Consider the following 23,107-nt stretch of genomic DNA (forward strand, 5'->3'; position numbering starts at 1 on the left):
CCACTGAATGAGGTACTGGCTGATCTGTTTTTTCTTCTAATAATGTTGCTCTAATGTTGGTTTGATGTTTAGATTCCACATCTGGTAGCTGTAAAATCCCAGGGACCTGCCTTGACCGCCTCCCAGTCAGTGCACGAGCAGCCCACCAAGGGCCTCTCTGGGTTCCAGGAGGCTCTGAACGTGACCTCTCACCGCGTTGAGATGCCGCGCCAGAACTCAGATCCCACCTCTGAAAACCCTCCTCTCCCCACTCGCATCGAGAAGTTTGACCGAAGCTCTTGGTTACGACAGGAAGAAGACATTCCACCAAAGGTAATAGGCTGGCATGCTTTTATCATCATCGCTCTCATCATCATCATTGTTTATTATTATTATTATCTCTATTCCAGACCTTTTATAGTAATGAGGAACATGAGAATGCCAAAGCACCACCCCGTCTCATGTTTGTTTTCCTCCTCATTCCCAAGCTAAGACTTGGATTGTCATCGATCACTTCTGACCTTCATTTTCCCAACAAATGGAGGCTCAGGTAGATTGAATGACTTGGAAACATTTATCCTGTATCCAGAATTAGAACTCTTAACCTCAAGCATTCCAAACCTTTTAAGAAACAGAATAATGGGGGTGCCTGGCTGGTTCACTTGGTAGAGCATGTGACTCTTTATCTCAGGGTCATGAGTTCAGGCCCCACATTGGGCATATAGGTTGCTTAAACAAACAAACAAAAAAAAACAAAAAAAAAAGAGGGGGGCACCTGGGTGGCTCAGATGTTAAGAGTCTGCCTTTGGTTCAGGTCTCAATCTCCAGGTCCTGGGATGGAGCCCCATGTTGGGCTCCCAGCTCAGTAGGGAGTCTGCTTCTCCCTCTCACTCTGCCTCTCCCCTGCTTGTGCTCTCTCTGTGTCTCTGTCTCTCAAATGAATAAATAAAATCTTTTAAAAAAAGAGAGAGAGAAATGGAATAATGGATATTTTCATCACCAACTGAAACTACATCTAGACAAATTGAAAACTTGCAGATAAAAAGTAGAAAATTGATTTATTCCTACTTTTAATAACACAAAGTGAGACTGGATTGCAGGTGTTCAGAAGATAGTACTGCTCTTAAAATTGGCTCTGTTTAAGGAAAGCTCCTTCTAGCCCAGGTCATAATTTAACTCCTGAGCATAAAACTGTAGGGTGAAATGACTAGCCATCCACTGGACAGAGTAATCCTGGAGTTGGTTTCTTTGGGGTTTTTGTTTGTTTTTATTTGTTTGCTTTTTACCTATACCCATTTTTACTCATTCCAGAAGTTGTCGTGAAATGTGGCCATGCATCTTACTACAGACATCCTGGAAGTACTTCAAAATACTGGAGAAATTTTTGTATTAGATTCTTCCTGGCTCAAGATTCTCCTTTCTCTCTTTTTTTTTTTTTTTAAAGATTTTATTTATTTATTTGACAGAGACAGAGACAGCGAGAGCAGGAACACAAGCAGGGGGAGTGGGAGAGGGAGAAGCAGGCTTCCTGCTGAGCCGGGAGCCCTATGTGGGACTCGATCCCAGGACCCTGGGATCATGACCTGAGCCGAAGGCAGTCGCTTAACCAACTGAGCCACCCAGGCGCCCTCCCCTTTCTCTTGAACTTAGCATAGGAGGTTTGACAAATGGAATCTCCCACAATTTCCAGAGATCAATGCCATTGTTGACTCCAGGGAAAAAAGAATACTTTTTACCCAGTGATTTTCAAATATTTTTCCTCCTTTTCCACTCAAAAGGATATTATAGCAGGATTTCCATGACTTTGGAAATGAATATAGCTGATTATGACTTTTTTTGTTGGTGCTCTCCTTTTGTGGAAGCAAGGATGCCATCAGAAAAGGTTTGTTAGGGAGCAAAGTTCAATGTCGAAGACAGGACAGGCAGGGGAACAGCATGAGAGCTGGGAAAACTGAAAATGGACAGTATTGGTCCACTCTCTGAAAACATGCAGGCATACATTTCTAACTCCAGGAGAAAATTTGACATCCGTGCAAAGATTTTAGGTTTTAATAATTTGTTAAACTCTTCTCTACAACTATTTAAGTTTACAAAATGAAAAAGGAGAAAAGGAATATTTAATTTGAGCAGGTGGGAACCCTGATTGGGCCATTCTGCTTCTCTTCCCTGGACTCATCTTTCTAGGTCTTTATCTTAAAATGTATTATAATAACCAGTAAAATTTATATGAATGTTAAATATCACTTAACATATTAAACAATAATATTACAGCAAAGCACATTTTTTAAATATCTAGTACAAAATACAAGCCCACTTTAAAAGAGCCCCAAGAAATGAATGAAAATTGAAACACCTGACAAATGTTTAACCCAACCAGTTTTCACGAGATATCCACATTTCCATTTCCTGGTCACTTTTATAAAGTAAATATCATTCTCTTCCCTCATGTTGGACCCCTTTAGTACACTTTCATTATTAAATTTCACTAAAAATGTTTAATAATTAAAAGTGAGGCATACTTGAGTTCCACCTTAGGCTCTTGTCAGATAAGCTAATAATGATATATTTTCCTACTGTGTGCCTGATGGTGTGCACATAGCCTTTTTGAAGACCCTGCCGGTATCTTCAATATTAATATTGTTTTGTGTTACATTTGCAAATTGACCTTCCAAAGCACAGTGTTTGGGAGGGTTGTTTCTAATTAATGACTACAAGTTGATTAGGAAGTGGGAACACTTAGGGTCCATTGAAGTAGTTTCTCTGAGCTCCTAGGCATGTGGCTTATGTCCCAAGTTCTAGCCTGATACCCTCATTTCTCACCAGATTTCATCATTTCCTTATCTGTTTATCAGCTGGGGTGGAGCTCAGCTTATCTGGATGACTCTCATCTGATGCAATTTCTAATGATCAACTAAGTTAATGGTATCCCAAAGAAATTTCTGGTATCCACCACTCTTACACAAGCAAAGGAGGGCAACTATTTTAGTCCGGTGAATCCAAATAATTAGCTTGGTCTGCTTTTTAATTTGTTTTTAAATTGAAGACCATTCTCCTTCATGATCGCTGAATGTGCCTCAGTGTTTTTTGTGTGATTTTGTTTCGGGAGTTAAAGATTTCTTTGAAAAATGAACACCATATCTTTCCCATTTCTGATAGTTTCTGTGACTCCTAGTAAATTTTAGGAAAAGAATAGCCTCTTTTCAGGAAGGAGCCTAGGGGAGCTATTTTATGGAAAATATTTCTGATTTCTGGTTTTTCTTTCAGGTGCCTCAAAGAACAACTTCTATATCCCCAGCATTAGCCAGAAAGAATTCTCCTGGAAATGGTAGTGCTCTGGGACCCAGACTAGGATCTCAACCCATCCGAGCAAGGTAAGGCGAGGAAGACCGTCAAGGTGAAGGAAGAAGCCCCCACCTGTCATTGTCATTATTGCTTTCCTAAAAAATGTATTTGTCCTTTTTTTTCACTTCAGAGGCATGTTGACTGGCCACTTGGACTGTAAGCTTTGGGGGGCCAGAACATATGCCTTTTATTTCTTCAGTAGCCTTTCAAGAGGTCAGGGTACAGTGGCAACTCATGAATGAATGAGTGAGGGGGGTTGAAGAAATGAGACAGCCCAGAAACCAAGCAGGTACACCTCACTTGACAGTTTTTAAAATTGGGGGGTAAAATTGCAAATAGAAGTCTGATTGGAATGCCCCAAGCCTTTATTTCGGAGATCATTTTGTGAAGTTAACACAACAAGATGGCCTGGTTTGAGGGATTTTCAGCCTCAAGTCAAGAAAGGTGCCCTGGGAGCCAATAAGACATTACAGAGTCAGAGGCGCCTGGGTGGGTTCAGTGGGTTGGGCGTCTGACTCTTGATCTCAAATCAGGTCTTGATCTCAGGGTCACAAGTTCAAGCCTCGTGTTGGGCTCCACGCTGGGTGTGGAGCCTACTTAAAAAAAAAAAAAAGACATTACAAAGTCATTGCCAAAGAAATGCATTAGTGGCCAGCTGCAGAGCTTCCTAGCTTGGCAAATTACAAAAAGACTATTTCTTAGCAAGAAATCACCTCTCTGGCATTATGGAGGGTCACTGAGATACAATTACGCTTCCACTGCTGCTCTGTGCGCTCCTAGAATTTTCCATCAACAATGGATATTCCTACAGTTAGGAAACCACATCCACGTACCAGTTGGTGTAGAGGTCTCAAGAAGATCTGGAAAGTAAACAATATCTTTACTGTATACGAGCTGATTTTATGTGGTAACAGATGCTGTTTGCTGCTCTCATTCTTTGAGCTTCCCTCAGATTTTTCATGATGAATACACTGCTTTTTAGGATCAACTGAAATAGCAAATGGTCTCTGCTGAGACTATAAAAAGGCTGAGCTTGGGCAGGCTGTTATATTCTTCTTCACTGTGTTCATAAGAGAAGGACTCTCCCTTGCTAGTAAGAACGAGAGACTGGAAGCAACGTTAGGATGATTTGTACCTATCTTTAATATATGGAATGCTTTTGATTGTGACGCTCTAATTTTCCTCTTCACATGAAGAGCTTTAGGAAGAGGTCAGTCCATAAATAAGACGGAACTGTACTAAGCACATTAATCCCTTAAGGGCAAAGAAGTTAGCCAATACTGAGTGGGATTGCCAATTGCAGGAAGCTCTGAATGAGCCATTTTTTCCCAGCGACTTGTCAGCTTCACCCTGAGCTGGTGTTGCTAAGCAGCGCTGAGGAAGACCAGAGAGTTCTGTGACCAGGAGCCGAAGGGACAGCAGCCCTGGGATTGCCGGTGTGAACTTTGTCAGTCCCCCTCTTCGAGCAGCAACAAGCCCCCAATTATCAGCGCTTCTTAATCTTTTGGACCCTGCCCTCAAGGCTCTGTTCATTCCATCAGTCGCTTAGAATTTTAGCGGCTGTAAATCAAGTGTCATTTTGACCGGAAGTCTTTTTTCCTTCTATCAGCCAAAAAGAAAGAGCACTATCATTATATAATCAAATAAAAAGTAGCTCTTTGTTCCCGCTGAAGTGTTATTTTAATGACATTAGGCTCAAGATAGTTGGCTTTTGATGGTCAGTGCCTTGTCAAACATGAGTTTTTCCCTCAGAACCACTTAAATTTGTACTTTGTCCAAAGAATACAGTCTTTGTGAGACAGCTAACATTTTTCTGCTTACAGAGGAGGCACAGAGGGAGGGAGCCAAGAGGTAATAATTATTTACCTACAATGAAAGTCAGAGGGATTGTGGGAGGGGGGATGGAAAATCCTCATCTCTGCCATGTGCAGTAATCCTACCAAACACTCTGCTGCTTTTTTTTTTTTTTTAAGATTTTATTTATTTATTTATTTATTTGAGAGAGAAAGAGAGGAAGAGCTCAGAGGGAGAGGGAGAAGCAGACTCCCCACTGAGCAGGGAGCCCGATGTGGGGCTCGATCCCGGGACTCTAGGGTCATGACCTGAGCCGAAGGCAGACACTTAAACTGACTGAGCCACCCAGGTGCCCCCGAATACTCTGCTTCTTGCGATCACCTATCTCCGAGTGACCAACACTTCAAATGTGAATTAGATTTTGCAACTCTAGATTGGATTGCATTTGTTAAAGCTTCAGGATTTGGTTTATTTACTGTGATAGAGATAGCTTTAGGTCACCTTTGCTTCATAATAAAACACCCTAAAACTCAGTGGTCCGAAATAGTGACAATTTATTATTTCTTGCAGTTCTGTGGGCTGGCTAATAAGTTTTTCTGCTGGTCTCACTTGGGCTTACTTGGGCAGCTGCACTGAGCTGATGGGACAGCTCTACCTTCATGGGCACTTTACTGTTTACCGTTCTCAGGACAACCTACCCGCAGGGAAAGCCCCCACAAGCACTTGTCAAGCCCTTGCTTGCACCATCTTTGCTGATGCCCCACTGGCAACCACAGTCACATGGCCAAGTCCTAAGTCAATGTGTAAAGGAAACAAACAGGGCCACAGACAATGGGAGATTTGATTGGCTGGGGGCATTACGATAAAGCAGACTCTCCTGTTTTATACTGGTCTTAATGAAGTTCTCATAGTTCTTTTTGTACCATCTTTCAGGCAGTTGTCCATCCATAAAGCCACAAAAAGCGATTGCTTTTAAATAATTAAATCCTTTACAATGTTTATAAGCCATATTTCTTTCTTTTTTTTTTTTAAAGATTTTATTTATTTATTTATTAAAGAGAGAGAATGAGAGAGAGCACATGAGAGGGGGGAGGGTCAGAGGGAGAAGCAGACTCCCTGCTGAGCAGGGAGCCCGATGCGGGACTCGATCCCGGGACTCCAGGATCATGACCTGAGCCGAAGGCAGTCGCTTAACCAACTGAGCCACCCAGGCGCCCTATAAGCCATATTTCTTATAGTTGGCCAATATTCTTTTTTATCCTCCCAGCCCTTTTCCTTGAAATGATCCTCAAGGTAGAGTGGGAAATTGGCAAAGTAAAAATGGATCCCAAGAAAAATCACCCATGTAATAAAGGAAAAATCCAGGATGTTTTGTTGTTACTATTTTTCATTTGCTAAATTCAGCAAATGTATATTGAGGACCTGTTGTGTGAAGGGCCGCATAGGACCTTGAGAACCAGTGACTCAACCAAGACCACCTGCGTCTAGGGACCACGGGTCAGAGGATATACCATACCTGCTATTCTTTGGGGCTACAGGCATTATTAGGGGCAAAATTCTGTTACTTCCTTATTTTGCTTTGGGGTAAATATGTGAATTGACTTATCTAAAGAAAGCAAAAAAGGCAAAAGCTCTCTCTTCTTCCGTGGCAAACTCAGGGACTGCAAGTTTAAGGCAACAGTGTCTGAATATGGAAGGAACCTGGGTCCCCAAGTCCCCACTTGGAGAAAAATCACCAAGGAGAGCAGTTCTATCGGTGTATATCGTGATATGAGTGAGAAATAAACCACTTTTGTGCTAAGCCAGTAGGAAAAAGAAAGAATAGAAAGCAGAGCCTAATGGTTAAAAAGCTCAGTTTTTGCCCACCTGAATTCAAGTACTAATGAACTCCAGGTCCTAGGTGCCAGATGTTGTATATTCTCCAGTGACTACAGAATGTGTGATTATTTCTGAGAACGTAGGAAATGGTATGTTTAAATCAACAAACTACCTGGCACCCTGAATGGAAGATTCTGGAGGTGAGTTAAAATGGGAGTATGCAAGCACGTACCTGTAAGGCGAGGAAAAAAGCAGAGCTTTACTATTTTCACAAGCCTTCCTTGTCCCAGAAAAGACTTCCAATTACGTCACTCTTCCCCTGTCTACAGCTGTGCTGGTATTCGTTGGTCAAGAAAGTGTTACTGGGTGACCCCCATGCATCCCTGTCTTCTGCTTGGTTTGGGGCAATTTGTCATTTATTTATTTATTTAATAAACACTTCTGGAACATCTTTATTATAATGGGAGGCAATGTTCAATGTGCATCTCAAATGGAAACTAATGTAAGCCATATACTAACTCTGTGAGGTAGTGGCTGAATCACCTCTATTTTATAGAAGGGAGACTGAGACGAACACAAGTTAAGCAAGTGGCCCCTAAGGTGACAAGATTACTAAGTGATAGAGCCACCGTTTGAACCTAGTAGCCTTGCACCCAAGTCCACACTCTTCAGTACCATGCCGTGCTTACCTGTTCAGCAGTGAATGCAGCCAACATTGCTGCCTCGTGTTCTCCAAGGGAAAGGGGACTCTTGATTTGTTGACTGACAAGGCACCATGTTGCCTCCAACCATTCCCACCACGCAATTTGACGACTATGTTAGTAGCTCCTCTTAATCCTATGGTTATCGATTCTCATCTTGTGTTATTGACTACCTTTCAAAAGTTATCATCTCGTGGGACCTATTTATACCCCCCCAATTTTTCCTACTCAAGCTGGTACTCAGGTCACTATGTGCATTTGACAGTTCCCATCCCACGTGGCTGCAGTCTGTGTGATAATGCAGTCCCCATGACCCCCTGCACCTGTTCCGCCCTTCCTTCTCACGCATGTGCACATTGGTGTGGGGTTCTTACCTGCTCTCTGGGCTCCCAGCTGCCTTGTGTTGTCAAGGTGATCATTTGAGTCTAAATCAAGATTTGATTTGTTTTTTAAAATATTGCTTTTAAAAAATTCCAGGTACTTTAATATTTAACTTGAATTCGTTCCTTTAAAGCAAATTAAAATTTGGTCAAACAAGTATATTCAGAATATGAAAAGATTTAAATTAAGCCAGAAACACCCAGTCAAAACCCAATGACTAAAAGTTAATTTCGAAAAATAATTCTCTGTCCTGTCCCAAATCTATCTTCCTATGGCTCATTTGTTCTCATTGGCTGTGTCATCAAAGAATAAAGTAAAGTGAATTTTGGCAGTCAGCCAGTTAATTATAGACTTGGCCCAAGTATTTGGGCTAAGAAATCACTTTGTAATCCTAATTTTCTGTTTTGACTTTTTATATGATTCGAGTAAATGGAATAATTGCCACATTTTCACTTTACTGTGTGTTTTATAGACCAATCAGCATTGTCTGTGGGACGGCAAATGTCTGAACTAAAAGTTAGCATTTAAAGGAATATTTATGAATGTTTTCAAGTTTTTACACATTTGGAGCTTAGTAGTTGCAGTTAATATGTGACCAAAGGAAATCTGTTATTTCATAGAATTCTTCTGAAATTCCCTCTCAAAGCATTTATCTCAGACTCCTTGGCCCCAAGACCAGACCATATTACTACATAATAAGGAAAAGAAAAATATGAATGGTATGACCTTTTCTCAAAATACTTACATTTTTCCAAAAAAAATTACAATAAGGTAGAAAAAGCATTTTAAAGTTTTCCCGATTTCTATGTGTGGTTATATAGAAAGGAAATAGTTCTTTCAGTCTCCAGCAGCAAAAACAGCATCCTATTAAGATCAGCAGCCGTGCTGGTGAGCTCCAGTGAGGAGGGCCCATGCTAATGAGGCTCAGGTCAGGGATTTAATGCCCGTGGGATCCAATTAACTTCACACCGAACGAGGCTCGGAGTCCCATGGGAGACACATGCACATCCTAGCTGGTTCTGCCAATCCCCGTGCCCCTCCTTGACCCAGGCCTTAGCATCAGCCTCCCACCCACCTGGCCAGCCCACCTCTCTCCTGGCCGGTCATCCGTAAGCCTGCCCTAGGAGGTCTCTGTGCTCTTCCGGGTCTTACAGGCACTGCGGCCTAAGCCATCCCTTCTGATGAGCCTCTCTTCTAGGGAAACCTGACACAGACGTGGTACTCCATCAGGGTGGTGTCCTCCCTACACCAGTGAGTCCCGGGGAAAACCCCAGCCCCTGTGTCCTTGCTCAGGTGCTTCCCCCAGACTTCCTGCTCCCCGCCCCCCGCCAAGGCACAGTCAAGTCCTGTCTCCATCTTGACACCAACTCGACCACTCCGGGCCTCATTCATTGTTCCCCAAATGCCAACAATACCTACAGGTTCTTTCACACACAGCATACAGAGATTTGCCCTATCCACTGTGATTTCCACTGCATGTTTCCCATCTCTAGAATTATCTCGCACCTTGCACCTGTGACCTGTGCTCCCCTCCATCCCTCATACTGGTCCAATGAGGCTCACAAAGTAGGTGTTTCAGAGAAAGGTGTTGATTAAATGATCAAACGAGTGCTGTGTTCAAGCAAAGAGCTGGATCTCGCTAGCACACCACAGCCACCAGAGAAAAAAAATCTCAGAGCTCACAGCCACCCTTCTCTTCATAGCTGTTTTTATTTTTTTAATACAAAGAACACTACATTACCATTCTACAAAACGAAAGCAACTACCAAGAAGCCTTAGCATGCCCCTCACCTTCAATCTGCAATACAGTTGGTTAGCAATAGAATTTTTAGAAAAAATACTTGGGGACTTTAGTAATTATATAGAAATAATTCCTGACCACCACTGTTAATAAAAGAGGACCATGAGAAAGAATTTATTATTGGGGAATAAAAGGAGATAAGATTGTTTCTTTAAGGAGAGTTTGAAAGGTAGGATATTGCACAAGTATTATACATTTAATCATTTCAGGTATTCTCCAAATCAGGGCTGTTTCCAGTATGGATCCAAATCTATTTAAACCGATTAAATGCTAGCAGTTTTCACAAAAACAATTACTACACAAAGGAGTTCTGTAAAAATATTGAGAATTTTAAACATTTTCCTTAAGCTTGATAATCACTTCTGCTGCAGTTGATCACACTGCTGGATTGACTTAGCAACTCCTTCACCATAAAAACTTAAAAGATAAATATTGTAAAAAAATTTTACATTTATACAGTCAAAATTAATAAGCTATGGGGACATATTTATTTTTACATATGTTTTCCAGGACCACCAGCCATGTCTTCCAATAACCCAATGTTTAAAAATGTTTGTAACTCGATCAACTGTTTTTGGCAGATACCTCACCAAAAAGCAAGGTTCTTGTGTTCTTGAAAAGAAATTATTGGTCTAGTTGCTGCTATAATTATGGCTATTCTGTGGTCAGATTTTTGGTACACTAAAACGCAAATGTCTCAAGGGAAGAGGTCATATGATTTTCATTTTTATACATGAAACATGGGAGACCCAACACAGTTCACAGTGCACTTGACATTCTCAAAATGAGCAGAGCAAGATGAAAGTATAAAATTACATTTTAACATGACTTCCTACATTAAAATCATAGTCTCCAATCACACTGTGGTGACTCTGTTAGCAAAGGTGTGCAGTTCTGTTTGGAGAATCAAAGGCACGGGAAACACGTTAGGGGTCCGTGGGGCAGGTGGCTGGCAGTAGATTTGAGCTCTGAGTTTCAGGCCTTGCTAAATTATCCATTTAGGCCCAGCATTGTGTAAGTCTGAAGGAAAAATGAAAAGGCCTAGGAGTTCTAAATTTAAAAGGAAGAGTTATAAATTAAAAAGGAAACTTTGAGGAGGCTGCTTATTTTTATACCAAAATCATCAAAACCTCAGCCATGGTTTCCCACCACTGTCCTAGTACAGCTTCCATGGTCACCAAAAGGGGCCCAGGTGGCCCTGTTCCACGCTCCCATGCTGTCCCGTGCTCCCGGCAGGCAGAGCTGGGATGGAATTGGCCGTGCGTGCCTGGCTACGCTGGCGGGGACAGGGCTGTGTCTTATTCATCACCGTCTCTCAAATGCCTGACCCCGTGCTTGGTCGGACCAACTGAGTGAGTAAATGAATACCACCATTTGGGGGGCAGCTAAGCTGTGCAAGTGAATAACACCGTAAGGTCTTATCACAAGTGGGGACTACTAGCATTTGTTCTTGAACTAGCACTTAATAATAATTCTTTTAAAACACACCTCTCTTTGATAAGAGCCAAAGTATATAAAGCCTTCCCGAAAGAAATTTTAAAAGTACAAATATGCCACTAACCACATAAGCAAAGGACTTGATTAAGCAATTCACAGAAGAAGAATTATAAATGGTAAATAAAAGTGAATAAAAATTATTCTCCCTCAATAGTAATGTTTTAAAACAAGATAATTTTTTTTTTTTTTTTTTTTTTTTTTACAAATCAGCAAACTGCTCATAATAAAGCGTAGTTAAGAATTCAGTAAGCTGGACCATTTCATACACTTCAGCGAAAACTGGTAATTCCATTACACACTCACATACAAGCATATGCAACACACACATCCCGGTTCATGTCCTTCCACCCAAGAACTCCAGGTCCAGGAAGGAGCTATGATTGGGTGTTTGTATGCCTGGAGAGATACTTATTTCAGTGTTATGTGTCCGGCCAGTGTACCGGAAGTACCTTCATATCCAGCCGTAGAGGAACGGTTAAACTAATTCATCCATGGACTGACTCCTAAGCAGCCACTGTTGTTTTTGTAAGCATAAGAAGCTGCTCACAATGCAATGTTAGGGGAAAAAGCAAGCTGCAAAACTGAACATAGAGCATGCTTCCATACATACAAAAGAAAAAAGCCTAGAAGATACTATACTAAATAGTGGAATATAGTTGGATTTCTCTTGGGTCAGAGATTGCATGTTTTGCTTTCTTTTTTTTTTTTCTTTTATTATTTTTCAAGTTGTTTTTGTTTTTGTTTTTGTTTTTTGTTTTTTTACAATGAACAGGGGAATAAGGGTTTAAGAGAAAGCCTCCTTTGAAGAGCACCATTTCAGAGCTAATACTTCAGCGTGATGACCCAGAAGTTGGGTCAAGAGTCCATCCCATCAGCAGTATCAGGCTGGGAGCTCCACAGAGGACAACATGACTGTCCATTCCCGTTGACCCTTTCCGTGCAGGGTGACGCAAGGGCTCTGGTTGCTCCTTCGTACCCGGGGCGGGACTGGACTGTGCTTGTGTCTATGAATGGTGCGGTCTGGAGCGTGTGGTCACCGTGCTCTGCCTTCCGTACAGCAACCCCGACCTCCGGAGAACTGAGCCCGTCTTGGAGAGCCCCTTGCAGAGGACCAGCAGTGGTAGTTCCTCCAGCTCCAGCACCCCGAGCTCCCAGCCCAGCTCCCAAGGAGGCTCTCAGCCTGGCTCGCAAGCGGGGTCCAGTGAACGGACCAGAGTTCGAGGTGAGCTCTCCCCCTGCCTCGCCCTGACAGCACCGCCTGGGCCGGAGAGCCGTGGGCGTGGGCTCATCGCGCTTCCCGGCTTCTGTGACCCCCGTGCCTGGCGTGGCCACCGCCTTGTGCTGCTGCAGAGTCCTCTAACCGCCCTTAGTCTCGGTCCTCCTCAGATGAGAGAACCACCAGCCCCAGGCTCGTGTGCGACATCAGAGTTTGCACTAAATCTTTGCTCATTGCAGGTGACATTGTTTTCCAGGAAGATCTTAGATCGTTGGTCTTGTTTGAAAAGATAATCACTTGAGAGTCACCTGAATTGCCATTTCCATTTGTTGCCTGTTTCGGGCTTCATGTACCCCCAAGTATCCTCTTCCCATTACGCCAATCGTCCCTTTTTGGTATTCTGAATATAGTCCATAATACTAGGGATCTCTCAAAGTGGAATTCGGTAAAGACTTATGTAGAATACATATGCACTTTAGAGAAGAAGTAAACTCTCTGACTTAAAAAGTATATGTGACTCTTTTTCAAGAGGAATAAAAAATGAGCGTCTCTGACCATTTATTCAAGCCTTTCATCACTGTGCAGTTCTCATTAATGAAGAAGCTTGTGAAAAACAAGAGCATGTCCAGCTAATTACACATGACAACACATTATTTCTTGCTACAAAAGTGATTCTTTCTGAACAACCTCCTTCAGAAGATAATTTTGCTTCCAAGTAAGAAAGACCAGAACGTTTTTAAGTGCAATTTGACAAATATTAACAACTTACTCTGCCTGAGAAAAAACAACCAGTCCTTTATTTTTTTCTTAGCCTCTTCATTAGACACAACCAGAGTTGGCCATCTAGTATCTTTTTAAGGTTTTAAATAAGTAAAATCACTGTACGTCCATTTTGAAAAGGTTGAAACCTGGCATGCGATGCTCATGTCTCTGGACTGGGATGTGGCTGCTCCCATATGCGTTCTTCAGACGTCGGTGGCCCAGCCCATAGTCATGTGTCCTTTTGTTGCTTTAATCCAAATATAAATTTACTTAATTTAGAAAACTGCCATTGGCTTATCTTTTTTCTATTCATAAGCAACTTAATATCCTTATAACAAACTAAAGAAAACTAAAGTTACACATACCGTTTTAATTCTCTGATCTGGTTTGGGTTTAATTCTTATCTTCTTTCCTTTGGCCCCTAGGTCCTCTGGGTTAAGAATACCGCTGTATCCCTGGACTGTTTCTGCCCAGGAAAACCACTTTAAAACAAAAGAATCTCTCCTATGCCAGATTGATTTTCTCTACCTATAATTAAATCAGAGAGATGCTCTTCACTCTGGAGCTGTTGGGGAGCCCTCCCCCATCCTTGCTCTGTACCTCTGTCCTGGGGCTCTTCCCCTTTGTCACCAACACTCTCCTTCCTGTCCCCACTTCATTCTTTTTTCCTTAAGAGACCCCGACAACCCCCGCCTCCCATTTAAAAACCATTCCATCAAATAAAATGGGTTTCTATGGCATCAAAATAAACTATTCTGATGGATAAGTGGTAAAAGAAAAAACCAAACATAGAATGTTAACACGGAAGCTGGTTTAGTGTAATAGCTGAAATAGGACTTGGATAAGCCAGACAGAATCCCTGCTCTGCCCATAATTTCTGCATGACCTTAGGTTAGTGTGCCATCTCTCAAAGTCTATATTGAACTGTAAAATGGGAAAAGAGTGCCACACATTGGGTTGGAGCAAGAATCCGATGAGACCGTTGATGTAGAAGGCATTTAGCATTACGTGTGATGCACATTTAGCACTCAGTAAATGGTGGTGGTAGTGGTACTTGCTAGTTTTTCTTATGATTAATAGTGACTTCCAGGTCACAAGCCTAAATGCGTTTGCCTGAACATGAACAGTTTTTTCACAGATGTGTTTGAGATTTGCCTAAGTGAATGACGTATCCCCTGAGTAATCCTGAAGGATGACTCACCACTGAACTGCAAAACTTGAGTCAACACTTCGTGATGGTCATTATTTTTCTTGGCCCCTGTTTTTCTATCTAGCCAACAGTAAGTCGGAAGGATCGCCTGTGCTCCCCCACGAGCCTTCCAAAGTGAAGCCAGAAGAATCCAGGGACATTACCCGACCTAGTCGACCAGCTGTGAGTGCTTTTGAACTCTCTTAAGTTACCAGAGAAGCCACAGGATCAGGTAGTTGGGGATACACTCATGACTATGAAACAGAACTTGCTGAGATTAAGAAGAAGAATGGATGCTAGAAGCATCCAGAAGGAAAGTCATACCTGATTAGGAAAGAACTGAACAGATCTTGGATTGCTTATCTGCCTCTAGGCATTTTGCATTACGCTACTTTAGAGAATAAAAAAAGGGGGAGAAATAACTCCTATCATTACGTAATTTCTACTCAGCAGCTTTGGCAAAAAGATGTGGAGCTGCAGTTAAGGAGATGTGGGCACTTTCTGTGGGTTTCTGTTGTCTGCTCCGCCCTCTCCCCAGATCATTTGCCGTATGAATTAATGTAATTTTTGCTGTTCTTCATGCCTTCAGGACTATATTTTTCTGGACCAAAATGTGATAAGCATGGTTTGACAAGGGGCCTGACAACTTGAAATCTAGCTTCCTTGCTGAGACATGACAGACCCCAAATAGCTTTAGCGAAAGAAAGAAGAGCGTAGAAGCTGACATTTGAAAGTTGGAAATTAATTTGGGATGAGTGAATATCCACTTACTTTCTTTAAAATTGCGGAGAACCTTTTCTATGAAACGAATGTGAGGACTTGTTGGTTTACTCTGGTTCGTACGTATTAAAGTTAGGAAGCAGAGTGAGAGCAATCCTGAAGGGGATTCGCCCCATTCAGGACTGAGGTTCTCTCTGCTCTTTTGCATTTATCAGTTGTGTACTAACAATTCCCATTTTGTGTCTAACCTGCTGCCTTTCTTCTGGCTTTTCCCCCTCCTATGGATTCTTCTGGATTGGGTTCCTCCTATCTCAGAGCTATAAGAAAGCGATAGATGAGGTTAGTATCACCTTTTCTTGGTCATGCTGTCACAAGATGTCAATATAAAGCTGATTTCCTGATGTTGACATTCAGAGAGGCGGCCTGTTGGATGACAGACTTAAAGTTCAGTGCTCTGGAAGGGTCTGCTGCAAGGCAAGCCCCTTCAACCACAGCCAGCCTGAGGCCCTCAGACACTCGTGGGAAGCTCCGGAGACCTTCCTTTTAAGCCAAAAAAAAATGTCACTTTTCCAGTGTTCCAGTCTGGCTAAAGATAAGCATTAGTGCTTTATTATTGGGAAGTTTTTCATCCCAGCATCTTCCAAGAGCAAAGCCTAGCTCTTAACCTGTACTCACCAGCTTTGCAAAGGGGATGGTAGTTTTACTAACAAAGAAGAGAGACATCATTCTAAAGCACTCCAAATTTATATGTGTGATTTGTGAACAAGGAGTTACTGGGTTAGATTAATTTTGTGGAACATTAACTACAGCATCAGCAGCAACATCAACTTTAGTTAATGTATCCTGACGAGTTAAGTGACTTTATTTCCTTATCTGTGGAGACATTTTTCCATTAGAAAAATATATGGCTTTGTCAATCTTAGGTAGCTTGCAAAGAAGGATGACTGCCTTCTGTTGTTTGTCAGACCTGCATGAACACAGCATAGTAGATCTGTGTTGTTGTTGTTGTTGTTGTTGTTGTTGTTGTTGTTGTTTTTAAGAGACAGGCCTTGCCAAGAGTCCTAACTGCATGGAATCTGAAGGCTTTACGGCTATAGCTCTGCTGAGCACCATTTTTGTGAAATGATATGGAAAAAGCACTGGCTTTGGAGTCAACAAATTCAAATTCTAGCCGCCGCCCCCCCCCCCCCCCATAAGCAACTGGCCAGGACCAGTCTCATAACCTCTCTGGGCCAGTTTCTTCATGTGTGCAATGGGGATAAAGACACCTGCTCTGCCTCGATCACAAGCTTGATTAGGATCACTCAAGATCATGTGTGCGAGAGCATTTTATGAAGTGTAAAGCCAAGAGGTTGTCCTCATGCTAAGCTTTGGGCCTGAGACATGGAGCCATTTTGGCAGGTAGAAGAAGCAGGTTTCTATGCATCTGATCTTTACCAAAGAGCCTCAGTTTTTCAGAATTAGGACACCTTACCATTCACAGTGATTTGGAACGTTATTTCTTAGATAAAGGGTTGCTGCTTATTAAAAAAATGTGACTCTACATGTCGACAGTGTGTGGACGGCACTTATAGAAAGGAAATGGAGGGCGTTCTTCATTGCTCTGTGCCAAAGCCTGGCCCTTCCCCTCATAATAATCACAAGGACAGCAACTATCACAACTTGTATCAATTTTCTCCCAAATCGTTGAAGAAAGAGAATGATATTCTGGTGCCATGGCTGCCAATAAAATGGTTGTGTGTGTGTGCAACTCAAGGGAAATCTCATAAGCGCAGAAATTAGCTTGAAGGTGGCAGTCATGAGGGAAATGGATGTCATCTGGTTAACCCAGGATATTTTAGGCTTTAAAAAATTGCTTTATTTATTTTGCTTTACTCTCATACACTGGACAGAGATGACAGGGGGCAACAGAAGTATAAGTAATTGAGGGGATATTAGCTATACACTGAAATCTCTGGAACCATGTGTGGTTGGAAAAAGCCCTCCAGGTGATTCTGATAACCCTACCTACCCTTGAATATCACTGATCTAAACCACTAAAAATACAGGATTACTTGGTTCTACCTAACTCAGTAGTTCTCAAGCAGGGACAATTCCTCTTCTCCTTTTCCCTCCTCTCCCCACCCCTCTTAGGAGATATTTGGCAAAATCTGGGAGCAGTTTTGATTGTCACAACTTGGAGGTGGGAGGCAGTGCCTACTGGTGTCTTGTGGGTAAAGCAGAGAGATTCTGCCAAACATCCTCCCAAGCACAGGAGAGCAACCAATAGTAGAGAATGATCTAGCCCCAAATGTCAATAGTGCCACAGTTGAGAAACCTTGAATTAAATAAACCTCTCTCCCATCTTCATTCCTAGGTTTTGATATGGCTTCCTTCTATAGGGACTGGCCATTTAGATAACCCAGGATTGAAATGAAAAGCCTTAAAACTCTGAAAAAAAAGTGTTGCTTGTTATTGTTAATCTAATGGTTTGATTTTTCATGAACATCGATCTGAGGGAGTGTCCATTAATTTGGCAGTCCTTTCTAATAGAATATAAGATTGTGCAATATAGTCTGATTAACATAATCGTTGAAAATAAATATCCTCTTTACTTTAGCACAATTAAACATATGACATGAATATTAGATACCTAAGCAAACACTGGCTGTAGCACTGTTTGTTTGTACTATGTAAGAATCTGAAAATTTCCAGAGCACACCCACAGATTGGACAGAACTTGAACAATAGCTAGTAGTCTAAAACCTTTCTTTCTCAGGTGAGGATACTGAAGTTAAGTAACTTCCCCAATGTCATTTCTAAAGATTTCCTAAAAAGGAAGTAAATTCTTCTCATACATAAAGAAAAGACCAGCTTAAAGATTTTTAACTATTACCTTAATCGTTCAAAAAATTGAACTAAAATCTACATAAACTACGTTGTTCTAAAAAGAGACCTAAAAGAGCACCTTTTTAGGTAAAGTATACATAATTGTCAAATTAAATAAGAGTTTTTTTTTTAATGAAACAAAATATCAAATTAATTCTAAAAAGTGTTACAGCAAAGAAGCTTCTGGGTAAGAGCTTCCTATCTTCTCATTTACTCTATAGTCAAAAAATCTTACCATTTTGCTGTATTTCTTTTTCAGTTATACTATACATTTCTCAAATATTTTCATGCTAAATAGCACTTTTTTTTTCTTTTTTAATACGTTTTAGCTCCAGGCTTGAGACAGCCAAGCAATAAATTACCACAAAAACTCATTATATAGAGAAAATTGGTATTGTCAGAAAATAAAATGTATGAAAGTGGATCTGAACCCAGTGGTGTCAGTTTTAGATCGTGTCTATTTTCTATAACTTTGCTATTGTAAATTCTTCCAGAGTGGATGGATAAGGAACAAAACCGCAGCTAAGCATGTAGACCATTGGCAATGGGAGATTAATTTTCTTTGACTGGGGTATTACCTTTGAGTTACTCATTATTGTTACCTTGGGAGTCTCGTATGTCTCATCAAGCTGTTACCAAGTAAACTTAAAAGGAATTTGCAATTACTTTCAGTGTTTCAAGAAAGATAGCTTTTTAATAATGTAGAAACAAAAAAAAATATTCTAATTAAAAATGAAATTATAAAACAGGTCAGAACTTTAAACTTTTCCTAGATACAGTGTTTAGAAAAAAATAGGTCATTTTCACGAATGAGAGTTTCTTGAAATCAATGGGCTTTGAACTGGCTAAATATTGCTAAAGAGTTTTGATTTTTTTCAAATCTTGTTTGTCTTGTTTTGAAATGTCAGAGATAAGGAGAATGAACTCATAAGGAAAATGTATTATAAATTTAAATAAATCACAGCTAATATTATTATATTTTACTCAGGATTATTGACATTAAAAATAAATTATTTTAAACCATATTCTCTCTTTAAATTATAATAAATGCGTTTTTTAATGATAAGTAACATTTTAATTGCTTTACACTCTTTGGTGAGACTTAACATGCTCCTAACATATAGAAGACAAAATACAAAATAAATTTATCTGTTATTATTTTACTGGTTTGGATGATTATAATATCCTTTTCTATTCATAGCTTTAACAAATATCTAAACTATATTTCCCACTGTGCTCAAGTATTGCATACCCTTCACTATCTTCTTAATTTGATAAAGATAAATATTGGCAATGTCCAGAGGAAATAAGGAGTATAAAGCTGAAATCTGAATATTGCCTCTTCCTGTTTTGGCCTATTGCCAAAGAAACAAGAAATAAATTTGCATAAAATTCTATCTATGTGGTAATTTTCTTCTTTAACAGTATACATTATATTTAAACACCTCTGAGTCTTTTTAATACAATTCTATTTTCATTTTCACAGATGGGGTTAATATCCACTGAGATTGAGGCCACACGTGTGTGCATGTGTGTAAAAAGCCCAGCAAGCATGTTTGGGTAGAAAATGCACAACTTGAATTTTCAAAAGCTTCCCTTTTCAGGTGCTTCAATTCAAGTGACTTCAGAACAAATTTAAAAGCCATGATTGCTTTCCTTTGATTTTATTATGAAATTAGAAGAAATGACTCCTTCACTTACCACCTTGAACTTCCTAAATTTCTAGACCAAATGAAACACCTGAAATGTTTCCTCTTCTACTCTTAACCAACATAATAATGCCTGACATAGAGGGGACGGTAAAGAAATATGATGATTTGTGATCTCCCCCAAACAAAATTACATTTATAATTTAACTATACCCACTCCTCACGGTGTTTCTTCTAACCAAGTAGGCTAGATTAGGAGATGCCATTTAGATCACCTACATGCTCTAATCTGACCTCAGGCGAATTGGACAAATAAATACATTTCTGAATTGAAATAAAGAGAGAATATGGCCATAAGAAAACTGTGGGATTTAGTATCTTTCAATGAGTTTCTTTCTCCCTAATGCCCTGTCTCTCACTGAATGCTCTGATTCCCACATGGGTCACTAATATAGGGAGAAATGGTAAGACTGATGTCCAATTGCTTTTTCCTCATTGCATGCCATGCGCCATGGGCAGTGTAACCCATGCAAATTAGAGCGACCATGCTTTTGCAGGACTGCTGCCCTCTGCATTGCTCGGAAAGCATGTGAAGTCAAAGGTAGTCAGAGATCCAGCACACTGCCTGCAATGTGCCTCGTGATTAGATACCACATCATCACATCCATAAGGCTGAAGACTGCATCATACTCATGGAAACCTGAAAAATGATCTCTTCCTTTGTGGTGTCTGTGCATTCATTTCAGTATTCCTCACGAGGGTTTCTGCCAGGTGACTGTAGTTTTAAACAAAGGAAAATGAAACACCTATCGTTCTGGAAGAAATTTTTTTTTTTTGGTTGTCGTTCGTCTTGATTAACTCAGCTCTGGGGCTATAAGTTTCAGCGGCACTGGGCTTTGGGGTGGGCCATTATTTGATGCAGTGCCTCTGCTCTCCAGGGAATGATGACACATCAGATGAGTCATTGTAGTAGCTGGAACCGTGGGAATTGCTCTGTTCTGTGACTGATGCTAGATTTTGGTACAGTAGCAATCAAAGAGGGGAAAGGCCATGACGGTGGCTTGGGTAGGAGTCCCAGAATCCTGGGGAACAGTCGCTCAGCCCATGGGTTTTCTCCTTCACTCTGAGGGTGACCCACTTCACCTTCCCAAAATAAAATGAGAACCCAACGTTTGTATATATGTGTAGACACACAACGCACATACACATATATACACGTGTATTCAGAACTGAACCGTCTCAGTCTAGCCATTGGTTTTGAACAAAGTTTAAATTTATTCCATCTTTCTTTCCTAGTTTCTCTGTGCTACAAACATCGTTTTCTTCGCTCCATACTGCCACTATGTTTGTAACAGTTCTATCTAGAGCTTTCTTTTCTTGTTGCTTAAGCTGCAACACTGACTTGCTGAGAGATGTGACTTTGGTCGTCTCTACAATTCATACATACCGAACGAACTCTTCTTTTGTAGGACCTGACGGCATTAGCCAAAGAATTACGAGAACTCCGGATCGAAGAAACAAACCGCCCGCTGAAGAAGGTGACTGATTACTCCTCCTCCAGTGAGGAGTCGGAAAGTAGTGATGAAGAGGAGGAAGATGGAGAGAGCGAGACCCACGACGGGACGGTGGCCGTCAGCGACATACCCAGACTCATGTAAGAGGGCTGCTTTTCACATGTCGGCTGGGGCGGGTGAGGTCTCCAAAGTGAAAGGACAAGAAATGTGAATTAAATAGAGGATCATTTATGGGTCTCTGCCAGGATCAACTGGCTTTGGGGATTTGAGTTTTTTATTAGAGCATAGTCCTATAGTTAGCTCTCTCCACAGACACCGTCACTTGGAATACATAGCAGTGTTCCTACTGCCTAGGCTTTATCCAGGTACTCTTGTGGGATTGACTCCCCCTTTGGTGACACTTTCGTGGTTCTTGTCATCCCCAGGGAAAATGATATTGACAACCAGACCGTTGGCACTTGCCTGTCCCCCTAGAACTGCAAGAGTGGAATTATGGACAATGACATTTAGGAGTTAAAATTAACAACAGGAAACATATTCCATCATCCCCCCCCCACCACCACCACCACCATACATAAGGAGGAATGCACATGACAGTGTGGGTTAGCATCCCAGTGAAAGATTCTGGAGTCAAATCATCCTGTGGAGAACTTCTGAGTGTTTGACTTAAATATAACCCTGTTATCACTTTCTTCTTCTTCACTGTCTGTCTTATGTGATCCTTTTCTCTGTGGCCTGTGACTTGCCCCCCAACACACCCCCCTACGTTCTGTCCATTTTTTTGCAGTCTCCTTTTGGCTATTTATACCTGTATTTATGCCTACCTACACTTCCCTTATTATTTACTTGTGTTATAGCCTTTACTTCTTCTCTTTTCTTTGTTTTGTGAGGGGGAGGCTCACTTTTTCTTTTTCTCATTGGACAGGGTCCTATGACAGAATTCCCCTGCCCTATTGCTTCTCCAGTTTAAAAAAACAGATCTGGACAATCACTCACATCCATTTCTTGCTTCCTCCCCCAAATAAACACAAGATGCTGTTGCTCTGGTTTGCTATAAATTTGACAGAGTGGGACACTGACGATTCCAACTTTGCTCTTCACTCACCTCCATTTCTTTGGCTCAGCTACTAATATTGGTCATCACACTACACTTACTCCCTATAGAGAAGATGCCATTTTAGGGTCATAGATTACTGTCCTGTCCAGCAGAGATTGGAGAGAGAGGGCTGACCAGTCTGCAGAGAATGTACTCCATTGATTAACAGTCATTATATACAAGCAATTCTGAGAGGCAAATCCAATTATCATAGCTGAAAATTTATACTTGTTGTTCTGCTGTTGATTACACAGTTATTGACAACCATAAATATGCTAAAATATGACATTTGAAACAAATTGCATTGAATTGCTTTTTTAACAGCAAATAAAATTGTTCTAGAGGCAAAATCACTAATCCAAAACGTTTCTGCAAAATATGCTGGTCCTTTCAGTTTTTATCTTGACTCAGCTTTGGTTAATTTTTCTAACAGATGTTTCAAGTTCCCTTTAAGCACTGAGCCTACAACTACCAGGATGAGGGGTGAATTTAGAATATTGCTAAAACCTCCACTCTGTGCTCCACACCATACCGAGGGCTTTGAGACAAGCAGCAAGGGCACACACAAGCATATTGCCTTCTAAAAGTGTATATTCTAGTTGGAGAGAAACAAGATTATATGCAGAAACTTCAGACTAATAGAAATATTTGGAAGAGTGACCAAAGACAGCCTTGGAAGAGATGTTCAATCACATTTGGTTTTGAAGCGCTGTCATATTTTGCAAGGCTGTTGACAGTGTTGACCCTGCTGCTGCCAAGGGCACATCCATTTCTTCCCTC

General features: G+C 41.0%; 1 protein-coding gene across 12 annotated transcripts in view; it reads left to right on the forward strand.

Annotated features, from left to right (window-relative positions):
- The window catches only part of TNIK (TRAF2 and NCK interacting kinase), a 385,586-nt gene that overhangs the window by 327,923 nt on the left and 34,556 nt on the right, over positions 1-23,107 (forward strand). For 7 of the 12 annotated variants that reach the window (XM_045903381.2, XM_045903382.3, XM_064585383.1 and 4 more), the window contains 6 exons: positions 73-312; positions 3,244-3,350; positions 12,372-12,535; positions 14,566-14,663; positions 15,516-15,539; positions 21,187-21,371. In XM_045903381.2, coding sequence (XP_045759337.1) covers positions 73-312; positions 3,244-3,350; positions 12,372-12,535; positions 14,566-14,663; positions 15,516-15,539; positions 21,187-21,371 — 818 coding nt within the window. The remainder of the gene's footprint in view (positions 1-72; positions 313-3,243; positions 3,351-12,371; positions 12,536-14,565; positions 14,664-15,515; positions 15,540-21,186; positions 21,372-23,107) is intronic. The other 5 variants (XM_064585362.1, XM_045903383.3, XM_045903387.3 and 2 more) reach the window with 1 other exon arrangement.

Source organism: Mirounga angustirostris, unplaced genomic scaffold (genome assembly GCF_029215605.1).
Source record: "Mirounga angustirostris isolate CCGP_5_RB_7025 unplaced genomic scaffold, mMirAng1.0.hap1 SCAF_1, whole genome shotgun sequence".
NCBI lineage: Eukaryota > Metazoa > Chordata > Mammalia > Carnivora > Phocidae > Mirounga > Mirounga angustirostris.